The following is a 14,529-nucleotide window of genomic DNA, read 5'->3' as shown; positions in this document are numbered from 1 at the left end:
TTTTCTTCCCGGCCTCCTCTTTTCTCCTTGTCCATTTCTTCTTACTCTATTATGAATGAGCAATTTAATGAATGCTATAATGAATGGGTTGTTTAACTCTGACGTATTACTCAAAGGGGAGAAACAGGAGTAGAGGCTATCTCTATCTCTGAGTGTGTGAACTTGGCCTTATGACTAAACTCAACTGCAAGTGTCCTCCCCCATCCATGACATCATAGCCAATCCACACAAGTTAGTCTCTGCCTCCTTCTCCAGCTGTCAGAATAAAAGCTCACAAGAAATTTTCCAAGTGTACAACCAGTTCTCATTTTTTTTTTCAGCTTAAGACTCGTGCTGCCATTCGAAGAGAACTAAACCGGATCATTTCACTTCTCTCACGGGATCATCTGGACAGGCTGTACTTTTTAATTGTTATTATCAGGTTTTAAATATATATTTTAGATACAAAATTAATATCAGCTAGTAAGTTGTTAAACTAAAGGAATGATAAAGTCTGTGTTGATAGGATGGATAATCGATAATGTATATCATCTCAAACCTTTTTAAATCGCTTGTCACAAAACTATTTTAGATATGCTTTAATGTTTAAAGATTTTTAAAATACAATTTAACTGTTACAGTAAAGTATTGAGTGCATTTTCTATAAAGAATCTTGAAAATACTATTGTGATCTTTTTATGTAAATAACTTAATACAACAAAAAAATTCGACTCATTGACAAACCTTTCATGTATATGTCATTTACCAAATACGCTTTTCTTTTAAGTGGAAACAGAGTGGAAGCTAGCCAATTAAAAATATAGCCTAATACTGGGAGTAACAAATGTTTCTCAGAATGGCCTTTGTGTCACTGTGATGGGGACTGGCAGAAATGCATATAAAAAGACAACTGCTTTCAGCCATTTTACTCAAATCCATCCTAAAACTGGAAAACTAAGGACTCAACGAAACCTTTCAGTATTGGTCATAGAATGGAGCAAAGGCAGTCGCATGTGAAGGGAACTGACTGAAGTTCAGATAGGGAGGTAGAAGTGGGAATGACTTTAAGGAATGGAAAGAACATCATCTGAGTTCACTAACTGTATGACCTGCATTTTAAACAATTAGTGTTGCTCCTTCTGTACAACTGACACCTATTCACCTCCTTATGAACTAGTATTAGCAATATCTCACTGAAATACACATTCTAGGGAAAACCACACAAGTTTAGGATATTTATGAGAAAAAAATTGTGGGAGAAAAGAGGCTTTTTGATACCAGCACTTTTCCTCTGAGACAGCTTAACTATGAAGTAAGAGCTTGATGACAGGCTCCGGCTTAAGCCGTGCACTAACCCTGTTAATTGCAAGCCAATTCTTAGAATTGTGGCTAAATCTATACACTATAATTTATTGAATAAACAATTTAATAAAGCATGTGGTGACTATTGTAGTTATCTATAGAAATGGAAACATATTTCCTGTAAATTTTCTCATACAGTATATCCTGATTATAGATTCCCCTCCCTCTACTGATATTAAGTATGCTTTTACTCTGTGTAACAGGGAAGGAGCAGCATTTAATTGGCCTTTGTATGCATGGTTACTGCTAATGTGAAAGCATTGCAAAGTGAATACAAAATGTAAAATGTCTGTTTTCTTTTCTTCGTACACCACTTGAGATGGAGACTTCTGTGCCTGAGTATTATGAAGTTTTGGGTGAGTTCCGTGGAGTTCTAATGGATAAACGGTTCACCAAATATTGGGAAGATGTTGAAACATTCTTGGCAAGGCCAGATGACCTTGTCATTGCTACTTACCCTAAATCCGGTAAGTGTCTCTGCTGGGACAGGATGCTGCCTAGACACCTAGGAAGTATGAAGCTACTTTAGGTCATCAGCATTAGAGTTTTTACCTGACTCATACTCATCTCCCGTTAAAAAGACAGTTGAAGCAATTTTAGTGTCAAATATTAATAAATTGCACATTATTGACTCTGTTCCAAAATCTCAAAGTACCAGAACATGGTAAGTAACCTCATTAAGTCATAGATAAATTGAGGTGTTGATCTCACAATTATACTATTCAGCACAAATGAGTCAATCTGAGATATCCATTGAATTATACATATTTTAAACTACTGTGTTTATATTATAGCTCTTCATATGTAATACAAACTTTTTCTTTTTTAAAGATAATTAACATGTTTATGACTACTTGCAGAAAGATATCAGGAAATTTAAATACAGCAATGGAATGTATTCTTGGCACTCATTTTAGGCAAAAGAAATGGAAATTTATATCCCTTAAATATATCAAATTTATTATTTCTCTTCCTGTGATACAAGCTCATTTTGTTCCTTTATAAACCTTTTCAAAGATAATCAATAACACTCTTTTGGGAAATCACCTTTTTTCATCAGACATCCTGTGAGTACGTCTGATGAAAAAGGGTATATTAATTTCATTATATATTTATAGACAGCAATTCTTTCTAGAGAATAGCTCTACTACTATAAATATCTTCAGAGTCTTAAAACTATACTCTTATACAGTTGTTTGTTTGTTTGTTTGTTTTTATGAGTATACTGTTGTTGTCTTCAGACATACCAGAAGGGGGACATAAATCTCATTACAGATGGTTGTGAGCCCTCTTGTGGTTCCTGGGAACTGAACTTTAGGACCTCTGGAACAGCAGCCAGTTCTCTTAACTGCTAAACCATCTCTTTAAACACCAATACTATATTCTTTAGAAGTTGGAGAAGTCCAATCTTATATTTCTGTTGGCTTATTATTAACATTTGACACAAAAATATATCAGCTATCTATAAAGTATCATATTATAATTCTAATTTTCAGGAAACAAAAGAATTATGACTTTAAAACTAGCCACAGACAGACAGACAGACACACACACACACACAAGAAAGAGAAAACTACTATGTCTTTGGCAATTCTTTTCTAAAACTGTTCCCCTCTTTTTCTTCTTGGCTCAGCTCAATGGCCACATAACACTGTCATCTGAAGAGAGAGCACAGAGTAATTCTCATTCGGATTTTTGTTTATATTTATCTACACGTGTGAGGGTTTGGGATCCCTGGACAAGGACAGAGACAGAGAAAACATACTAACAAGGGAGTCTCCCATTTTGCACCAAGCACAAAGGCTATCCGGCCATGGTGGGCTTCAGCCTTAATTAGCAGTTTTCCCACACTTAGGTGCTGAGCTATTGGTGCAGCTTCATGAGGGAGCTTCTTAACCTTCTACGTGTAGTAGCAGGGGCAGCAGTGAAGAGCACATATCCCTCCTTTGTACGTCTTCAAATTCTGAATTCTTGTCTCTATTACAACATTTGAGAAAAAAAAACTATACTTTGTCATTACTGGTTTTCTATTTAATTTTTTTGGTTATCATCAAAGGTCAGATATGCAATTCATACTTTCTTATATCCTATGACTTAAGCCTTGGGTTAGGGGCAAAATTACCAATAAATCTATAGATGGAAAGTATGCTTGTCTGTGTCACTCAAGCTTCACCTTCTATCCAAGTCTCCTCACTTCTTACTCATAAGAATGTTGTTTGTTCTGGGTGGACTGGAGCCATTACAAGGTTCCCTTTAATTACTGGAGGTCAGGCTTTTATCCCCGCCTTGGCAAAATTAGAATCAACATGGCCATTCTATACTTGGAGAAGGGAGGAGATGTCAGGGGCAGCCCTGCCTATACACTAAAGGCCTAAAATCAGCCATAAGCCTAAAATCAGCAATAAGCCTGGTACACATGCCGGCTAACACAAAGTCTTGGATCTCTGTAGAAAAACACTGAAACAGATGGCTAGAAGCTATTGTAAACAGGGAGTTTTTGTGGAAATTTACCAGCCTGAGTAGTCATAGACCTTGTAAATAGGCAGCCTTGGTGGATAGTACCAACTTAGATAAGGACAAGTGAATCTTAGGCAGAGTCATAGTGACCTGTAGTCTTAACCTTCACCCAGCTAATACCCTGTTCTTAAAGATATCTGTACTTCCCCTGAACTCCTATGCTCCTGTGTCATCTTCTTCCCCACATCCTGCATTTTTGTGTTTATAACCCCTGTGTTAAAAAGTAAAAATTATGATTTGATAATTTAAAAAAATCTAAATTTGTTGTAAATACTTTAAAAATATATATACATTAAATATATTATTTGTTTCTCATAATGTCACAATTCATCATGAGACGTCCAGACACATAGACCAGTTGTTATTCATGACACTAAACATCCATATGTGTTGGAGTTATTTTGGGTGGTATATATTTAAATATTCAAGAAAATATTATTTGAGTTTTTAATGATATAAACACTATCATAATATACTGTTATCAGCCATATGAATTCATTGGAAAATCAGGTGTATTTAATTTTTACAGGCACCACATGGATTAGTGAAATTGTGTATATGATTTATAAAGAAGGTGATGTGAAAAAATGCAAAGAAGATGCAATTTTTAACAGAATACCTTACCTTGAGTGCAGAAATGAAGAGCTCATAAATGGTAATTTTAAATTAATTTTAAAATATATACATACACACACATATATATGGAGAGAAAGAGTTATATGTATATTTATGACAGATTACATAAATAAAGTTATATTGTAATAAGAGCAAAAAGATTTTAAGTAACATAGCAATTAATATTTTGTCATCTCTATATGAGATTCTAAAAGTAAATCCAGACTCATAGCATGGCATGTACCTGGAACAGTGAATTGTTCTAATTAGTGCTTTAGGGAGAGTCTTATAATATGTCAGCATTTATTTTGCTGTTTCCAGAGTTGAAAATATAAATACTAGAAAATTATTCACTGAATATCAAGGATAGTTAAAACTGTGTTCATGAAACCCTGCCTACCAACATGTGAAAAATTACTCACTTTGATTGATGAAACTATTTGACCTTAGTTTGTGATTTATTAATTAATAATTTTTTACAAGATTGCATTACTATTATGAAGGCAATCTAGAATCTTACATAATTTCTTTTGAAAATATCCACTCATATTCATGTGAATATTTGTCAGATTGTCTGTTTATTTTTAAAACCAGGAGTAAAACAACTAAAAGAGAAGGAATCTCCTAGAATAGTGAAAACTCACCTGCCGCCCAAGCTCCTTCCAGCATCATTTTGGGAAAAGAACTGCAAGGTAACCAGAATTAGACTATCTTAGACTTGCATGAAATCTTGGCCCTTTGTAGGTCACAAAGCACCTAAAAGGCATCTTATACATACTTTATTGTTGAGGGTAATATTTAAAACGGCAGCATTGGATCTGGCTTGTTCTTAAGCAGCCACCATGTTCTGACTAGACAAGGACTAAGGCCAAGAGTAGCTATGTGCTCCCACTGCTGCTTGGCTCAGACCACGGCTCTGGCTGGCCAGAAGCACAGGACCTGGCACCCACAAGATGCCATTGTGGTGGCTAGATCAGCCAGTCCACCTTGCTGTCCACAAGGCTTGGCTGAGCCCAGATAATACCCATCATCCCATGGTATGCGCTGGAATAAAGACTCTTAACACTTAATGGCCATCCAATTGGTACATACATTTGGCAATGCTCAATTAACAAGATGCCCACACAATTGGAATTGTTAACTCAAATAACTAACCTAGATATGAATAACTACCTGAGACTGCTAAAGACACTTGGATATCTCCAGCCATCTTCTCTCCTGCTCTTCCTACCTTTGTCCCCTCCCCTCCTTTTCCTTCTCTCTCTTCTCTCCTCCCCCATTAGCTCTACTCCAAACAACATAGCACCAGCAACCATCCTGCTACACTTTTTCACTCCTTTCTTTTCACGCACAGATCTTTCAACAAATGTGAATTATTTTTAGTGTAACACAAGTCTATATTATATTCACACTTTTTTTTTCTTAAGGTGATCTGAACACTACTTAAACTCCAAGCCTTTGTTTTTTTTTTTTTCTGGATAAAAGAAAGTAGTAGTTGTCATCAAATAGAACTAAGTACAATTATCTTTGTAACCTCAAGCCTAGTACCTAACCCGTTTTACATACCAGATGAATCACAGTGGATTGAATGTCCTTAGTTTACAAAATATCACATATGACATTGTGAGACATTCAAATGAATCAGAATAGAATGTCCAGATAAGTGTCTTGCAACAAGCATTTACCCAGTGAATGAAAGTGACGGTTATCATCCATTCCACTTGCTGATAGTGTACCACACATTTGAAAAAAAAATAAAACAGGAGTTGTTTTTTGGTTTGTGGTTCTGAATCAAGGTCAAGATGTAGTACTTGCTACTAGCCTTCTTGTTGGCAAAATTTTACGGTAACGTATGAGTCAGTCAATACACACAAATTTATGTCTCTAAGTTTCCTTCATGTTTTTAATGCCATCCAGCACCCAAGATTCAACTACTATGATGACATTTTCTAACCCTTAACACCTCCCAAAGGCACAAACTCTACATACAAATGTCAGATTGTATTCATTCTACAGGCCAAGAAACTTCATCATGAACATTTAATTTGAATGTAAATTTGGAGGGTACAAACCATATTCAAAGTTACCAATTTCCATAAGGCTAATGTCTTACAGAAAGACATAACTCATAGTAAAGTAATAAGTAAGCAGACTTTATGGGTAGTACTTAGGTCATGGAAGAGAAGACTTTAATTCAGATGCATGGTTTAAAATGATTAAGAGTCTATTCAAACTGAGATTCGGGGGTTGAAACCACTTCAACTTGACTGGAAAGCTAAGTGTCTGTGCTGGGTAGAACACTGAAAAATATTTCCCCCAAGACTTAATCGCAGAAAGTTGGATGCCAAGTGAGGAAACTTAGATTTTATTTAAGTTATACTAAGATTAGGCCACTTTGTAGAGAAAAGGTCATACAAGCAAAGGTTGGCCACAAGTGAATGTCCTGCATCCTGTCTGCTGGTGTTTTCTGAAATATTTGACACTTTTAAAATATCTAAGTCTCCAAACCTCAAAGGTTCAATTGCTTTCTTATTTTCAACCGAAGTATCATTAAATATACATCTTCCTGTTTGATTTCCTGCAGAGAAGCTCTCTCATGGCTATGTAGGTTTTAAATGTCTCATGGCCACTTTTGGTAAGAGTTATGATAGAGCCATTCCTTTCCTTGTGAGAGATGTTGTAGGATGTTACTGCACCACTGAAATTTATAGTCAGACTTTTATTACATACTTTTTATGTCTGAAAGGTCATCAAAAAAACAGACAGAACTGAATGGATTTACCTTTGGATTATTTCCAGATTGATTTATTGATCCATCAGGAGAGGTAGAGGGGAATATTTTATAAAAGTATGTTTGGAGTAGTGGATCAGAAAAAATAAGGGTCAAGGTAAAGAAAATGATTTTTAAGAGAGTGAGATAATGAATAAAAAATTATTCAAGGATAATGAGTTTGAATTTGTGGTGTGGTTTACAGGGAGGCATTTGGAGTAATGTATGAGGAACAAGGAGGAACAGGTCTTTAGTGGAGAAAAACACCTCATAGGTTTTTTTCTATACAGTATAGGGTTCCAAAGTGAAACTTTTAGTGGGATGGCAAAATTCAAGATTTTGTGACAAAAGTTTTAGTCTGAATTTATAAAGAACTAACCATGGATGAAAAAATAATTTAATGAATTAGATGAACTGTGAATATAGATAATAAAAATTAATAGAAGGTGAAAAGAGTTAGCAATGGAAGGGTTAGCAAAGGAGGCTCATGTTCAAATTGTTAGTTGGAACAAATGAATGACAAAAATTTCAGAAATAAAGCCATCAGAAGGAGAAGCATGGGCTAGGGGAGTAGCACCCTCTCAAGGGTAGAAAGTGGTAACTATATTTAACTGTGCATTTACTAGGAATTCTAGTGACAATTGTATTAAACGTACCAACTCCAGGAAAGAGGCAGATGCTCTCTAACTGCATTAAAAAGAATGTTCAGTGAAATATGTGGATATTTCATAATATCTACCAACGTGAGATCATAGAAATTAGGAGTTAAAAATAAGAGCTTACACTGTCTCCAAGAGAGGGAAGAAAAGCAGTTTCAGTCTGAAATACAGACAGTGTGTCGAGATTCAAGGAACACTCCTGAAACACAGTAATGGTGTGGGCAAAGGATGAAAAGTGAGAAATGAATGTATGGTCATAATGGTGTGTATGTTTCCATTCAGTTAGCAAAAAGAACTTGAGAGAATGAGAAGTTTTAAAAGTTTACTATGTTCAATAACAACTTTGGCAAAAATAACATCTTTTGAAAGTTTTTCAAAAAAGTCCTTAAACATGAGGCTGAGTCTTCAAAGAATAAGCAGACTTTTTTTTTTTTTAAAAAAAAAAAAAACTGTAAGCACATAAACAAGCTAGAGAGTTTAACCTTAGCCTCTTAGTTGTAGAGTGTTAAGGGCAGAACTCCTTGATGTTACTGAATAAGGGCTTGAAAGCTGAGGGAAAGAATGCACACACAGGCTGGAGACTTCTGGAAATGTCACAGGTATTCTTGACTATCAGACCTGAAAGAGACTACATGCTCTCTCACTTCTTAGGTGGAGAGAAAAATCTGCGTAGAAAAAGACTGGGTTTTGCAGGATAGAATTTTACAGTGTTGACTCTAGGATCAGCATCTGCACAATTTGCTGATCCACTGATATTAATCTACTGCATATCAGCATAGAAACCTTCCTTGGGGGGAGGAGTAGTCATTTTATTATTAAACAACAAAAGGGATATCAAGAGGAACCTAGATTTAAAAAAAAAATAGAAAACTTTGAGATAAGGATTTAAAGACAACTATGTAAATATGATTTTTTCTAACTGAAAGCTAGGATACTACAGGGCATTTTTGACTTAGTATCCAAATTGTAATATAGTCTGAAGAACAGAAAACTGTACTCTGGGCTGAGTGATCTGTCTACTTGGTATTTGTATTAATTTACTGTCAGTTCTGCTATACACTTGAATCAACTTAAATTTCACTATTTTATGCATAAAATTTGGGAAAATCTGGGTAACTCAATTTTCTTTTTGTCAGTGAAAATGTCATGATGTTGTCACCTCAGGCTATTTAATAGGTTTCTTTGAAGTGTGAGACTATAGACCACTAGGACACTGAGCAAATACTGCTTCAACTTAAGATATTAGAGTAATTTTTCTTATATAATGTTTATATTTTTATATTTTTCCACAATAAATTTATATTATATTAGTTGTTGGAAACATGAATGTTTCAAACATAATGACAACCTGGTAGATCATCCAGTCAGTGATTTAATAACTTGTTTCATCTTCTAGATGATCTATCTTTGCCGGAATGCCAAAGATGTCGCCGTTTCTTATTACTACTTTATGCTAATGATAACTAGTTATCCAAATCCTAAATCTTTTTCTGAATTTGTGGAGAAATTTATGCAAGGGGAAGGTAAGAGCACCTTAAGTTTTTTGCATCTTTTCTTTAATCAAAGCAGGACAATACAAATGCTATTTTGTGCAAACAAAAATAACAATCAATATGGAGTTAATATAAAATAAGAATAATGTATACAAACAGACCTATAATATAATATATAAACTTATATAATATATAAATATATTATATGTAAATATATAAATAGAATATAAACTTATACACAGAGAAATACAATACAAATACATAAATATACATGACAGATTAATATATGTAAACAGAAATATAAGGTGACATGAATGTATATAAACAAATATAGTATAAATAGATATAGAATATAAGGTTTCTAAGGGATATAATATCATACAAATCTGAAATACTGATGCTTAGATTGATAGTAGGCTTCTGTATATGAACATGACAGAAAATTAGAGACTCTAGGCATTCCATTTAATACCAAGAAGTAAATGTATTGACTTACTAGTGACATCAGGGGTGGCAGTTTCTGCTCTGTAAGTCTGAGAGTTGGTATGTCCTTTTCTAACATATATTTTCATATTTTAAAAAATGTTTTAGAACATGTTTTTACAACACCATTTAACAAAAAATAGATGAAGTATCAAAACATCGCTCATTTCTTTCTAAGTAAAATGCCAAGGCATTAAATGAAGTCACATGTAAAAATTTACAGTCTTTCTGAATACCTGCAAAACTCTTGCTTATTCTTCTAGGTATGTAGACTCAACATTTTAACTTTGATGTCACTGAAGAGTAAAAAGTTTCTTGAGCATATACTATGGAAACTCTACGATTCCATTCAAATTCTGACTAAAGCAACTGAGTCTTTATGTTAGAAGATGAAGGGGCAAAGAATAGTTTGAGTTTCCTTCAATAAGTCAGGTGAATTGTACACATAAGGGTAATAGAAGAAAATATTTTATAGCCATAGAAGATAATATTACTCTTTAGCTCCTTGTGACTTGCATCGTGAAGAACACATATGCTTCAAAATTGTCAATATTATCCTTAAATTACAGAGAAAATAATTCGTATGCCTTAAAAATGTATCAGATCATTATTAATATCACTGTGGACCTTTTCAAAATTATCTTTGCTGATAGTATTGAGGTACAGAGAAAGGTCAATGGGAGTCTAGTGGTGACACAGAACATGTTTGCACTGTCCTGTTAGCTTTGGATTTAATAAAACTGTTTCGTAAGGAAATGAAGAAAAGATTACAACATTTGTTACATCACATTATCTCCAAAATAAATTGTCCCTATTAGAACATCTTTCATGACCTAAATACTAGTCTTTTAGTAAATGGTCAAATATTACTAATCTCTGTCTCCATCTTCTCTCTCTCTTTCTCTCTTGCTCTCTCTCTCCTCTCTCTCACCCTCTATTTCTCTCACCCTTTCTCTCTCTCTCTCTCTCTCTCTCTCTTTCTCTCTCTCTCTCTCTCGCTCGCTCTCTCTCTCTCGCTCTCTCGCTCTCTCTCCTCTCTCCCTTTCTGTCCCTCTCTCTCTTCTGGTCTCTGACTCATACGGAAACACACAGATACATACGAACACACAGACTCACATACACAGACACAAATACACAGACAAACACAGCTACACAAACATACACAAGCATGCATACACACACGCGTGCACAGGCACACACACACACACACCAGTTTGAAGCATGGTTTAGTTGCTCTAAATTGAGTTTGTTTCTCATCTTTTCTTAGTATTGTACTACATGTCATGATGATAAAACTAAAAATATGTTCCTCAGGAGGAAATTATTCAACAATTTTTGCATTGTTGCCACAGAGACCTCTTTTAAATAAGTGTAACTGACCTATTAGTTCTAATTCTATGATCGATTCTGCCTTTTATTAACAATTTGAATACCTATGTTAAGCTTGTAAAGTGATAACATAATATCTTTACACGTGTTTCTTCTAATTTCAGTTCCGTATGGGTCCTGGTATGATCATGTAAAAGCTTGGTGGGAAAAGAGTAAGAATTCACGTGTTTTATTTATGTTCTATGAGGATATGAAAGAGGTAAGAAATGAAGACATGATGAACATTGTAGTAATTCTTAAGATGCTCTTAGCATCTGACAAGTCTTTGGATGCAATATTATCACTGGAAACCTGACAGCAACCAGTTACCAAGCTAAAAAGGAAAAACATAATATTGTACTTTTGTTAACTCAGACTTGATTTCAGTAAATAAAAGTGGTTAAGGAATGAATCCATTTTAAATCCTAGTGTTAAAATTTTCTAAAGATAAAATTTGCAAAAAGAACCTTGAATTCATAAAAAATAAAAAAACAAAATAACAACATACACATATCGTCACCAAATTTGATCTTTCACTGCACACTGTATTCTTAGAGTTTATATGTTTTACATATGAAATTCATTCTGCATATATCATGCATGCACAACGCTAGGCAGGGTAGCCTGTACCTCTAATTTTAGCACTTATGAAGCTAGACAGGTAATTGGGAGCTCACGCTATGTTTGAGCAGAATAGCAAGACTTGCCTCAAAAAGAATGAAAAATAAATAAAAACAGGCCAAGTAGATGTGCCTGTGGATAAAGTCAAGCTATGCAAGCTTGAGGATGCAGTTCAGATCCCCAACATCCTCAGCTAAACCAAGTAGGTATGAAAACATGCCTCTAATCCTAGTGCTATGGAAACAAGAGATGCCAGAGGCAAAGTCACATGGTGACCTAACAATCAATTAGCTCTGTGTTGCCTGAGACTCCTGCCTCAGTAACATAAAGTGTAGAGCAATAGAGGAAGCTATACTGGTGTGCATTTCTGGCTCTCACACCCTTGAATACAAGTGCATGCACACGTATCTGCATGTAGGTTCATATACATGCAAGCTTGAACACACAGAACCACATACACACACATACACACACATATGTCTATGTAAAAATAAAGACACTGAAATGAAACAACTCAAAAGAACTATTTTACTAGTTGCAAAATTTAAAGTTTAACAACTCATCTCAATTGAGGCTAACAGCTTCATAAATGTCTCCTGCATCTATTTTTGGATGAGGACAGATTATTTAAGAAAGTTTGTTTTCTTTATTATACAATTAATTCTAACCAGACACAAAATAATGTTCTTTCATATTTAGCATGAAACCTATTCACCAACTTTTGCCATTTTGGTTTTTAAATCTCTTTGTTTCTTCATAGGATATCAGAAGAGAAGTTATGAAGCTAATAGAGTTCCTGGAGAGACAGCCCTCAGCAGAGCTTGTGGATAAAATCATTCAACACACTTCATTTCAGGAGATGAAGAACAATCCAACCACCAACTATACAATGATGCCAGAGGACATGATGAATCAAAAAGTATCACCTTTCATGAGAAAGGGTGAGAAGACAGAGTCATGTGTTTTTCCATTAAAAGGTCTAAGTGTTTGTGACATAGGCAAAAATCTACTCAAGGTTATTCACCCTGCACAAGAAACAGCATGTATTTTCTTTACAACTATTTTTTCTTGAACACTCTTATGAAATTATCAATTTTGCAGGGGCACTAAACACTATTTATTAATACATCCAAAACCATATATACTAATAATGAATTTCTGTTTCTTGTTTGAGAAGCAAATCACATAAAGCATAATGCCCACTGCTGTTAAGCGTTCGCAATGATACCATAGTGTAGTGACTGTCACTGAGGAGGTCTGTGTGTCTTGGGTGTATGCCATGTGCTTCACACATAGTATCTCTATAGATTATGATTTCTGACTAGAAAGATGAATTTACTATCTCATTCTGTGGTGAAGAAACAAGTCCTGAAAAGTCAGTCATATTTTCTTTATACAAATGACAGAAAGTTTTGAATACTAAGTGAGCGACTAAAGTAAGAATTCAAACACAACTATAATCACCAAAAATATCAAGACACAATGAAATAAAATTTCATTTACATAGAAGTATTACTTGGTGAGCAATAGTAAATTTGTATACCTGACATCTGGGGATTTTATATATATATATATATATATATATATATATATATATATATATATATACCATCGAGGTAGCAATGTCAGGTAAGTAATTGCATATAAAGGCATAAGTCTGGATTAAAAAATTTATAAGCAAAAAGATGATATTCAATAATTTGATAGTCATTGTCCAATGAGTCTCATCCTAGAAGGCCTGATTTATGAAAGAACATAAGAGAACTCATTTGAAGTAGTATAGGAAGAAAAGGTTGAGCCAATAGAAATTTTTTCAAGACAAAAAAGAAAATTTACCTTTGTAAAAATCATGATAGTTAAATATTCTATTAAGGCATTAACTATCATGAAAAATTTTCACATTATTAAAGAAAGAAATACAGGATAGAGAAATCTTACAATTCTGGCTCCAAGAGTTGATGCTTCTGATTTTTACGTTTCATTACAGGAATTACAGGAGACTGGAAGAACCACTTCCCGGAAGCTCTGAGAGAGAGATTTGATGACCACTACAAGCAGCAGATGAAGGACTGCACTCTGAAGTTTAGAACAGAGCTCTGAGACACTCCCTTGTGTCTGAAATTGGAGTAGTCTGCAATTTATCCTTCATTTTTTTCTTGTTGTGAATTCAATAGACATAGAAGTCTTTTGAAGTCTGATGGTTTAAATTTATTCTGTTTTTTCTAACTTTCATGTCAGTGTAATTTCTGAATGTCTTGACAGCACAATCACATTTTTTTATATATAACATAAGCATTGTCCTCTAACAGTGTTCAAAGATTTCTAATAAAAATAATTTGATGTTTGCATACTCAAATATTCACTCATTCATTCTTATTCATTATAATATATATATATATTGTGATACACAGATCAACAAACAAGGTGCTTTGAAACTCGACACTATATTACCTTGTGATTGTGTTTGGAGACAAATATATGTAAAATTATATGAAGAAAGTAAAACCACCCCAAGAATTATAAGGTCACTTCAAGATAATATGAAGATTCATCTGCAAATTCATATGGCTGTTAATAAAATAGCTATTTATATATTTATTTTTAAATATTATTTTATATAATATATAATTTAACATATTTATAATATATTATAACATTATAT

At 34.1% G+C, this 14,529-nt stretch overlaps 1 protein-coding gene across 3 annotated transcripts; it reads left to right on the top strand.

Moving 5' to 3' along the window:
• Nucleotides 1–305: 305 nt before the first annotated feature.
• On the top strand, nt 306–14,223 carry LOC117713024 (sulfotransferase 1E1). Of its 3 annotated transcripts, none has more exons than XM_076938752.1 (8): nt 306–397; nt 1,661–1,808; nt 4,388–4,513; nt 5,068–5,165; nt 9,299–9,425; nt 11,372–11,466; nt 12,628–12,808; nt 13,855–14,223. In XM_076938752.1, the coding sequence occupies exons 2-8, from the start codon at nt 1,661–1,663 to the stop codon at nt 13,965–13,967; spliced, it is 888 nt and encodes a 295-aa protein (XP_076794867.1). In that variant the 5' UTR covers nt 306–397; the 3' UTR covers nt 13,968–14,223. The 3 variants fall into 3 exon arrangements, with proteins under 3 accessions (XP_076794867.1, XP_034365204.1, XP_076794866.1); XM_034509313.2 differs by having other exon boundaries at nt 306–410; XM_076938751.1 differs by having other exon boundaries at nt 320–421.
• Nucleotides 14,224–14,529: the final 306 nt, after the last annotated feature.

This window comes from Arvicanthis niloticus, chromosome 7 (genome assembly GCF_011762505.2).
Source record: "Arvicanthis niloticus isolate mArvNil1 chromosome 7, mArvNil1.pat.X, whole genome shotgun sequence".
Taxonomy (NCBI): domain Eukaryota; kingdom Metazoa; phylum Chordata; class Mammalia; order Rodentia; family Muridae; genus Arvicanthis; species Arvicanthis niloticus.
Note: the sequence above shows the minus strand (reverse complement) of the source record. Positions and strands in the feature narration are given on the sequence as shown.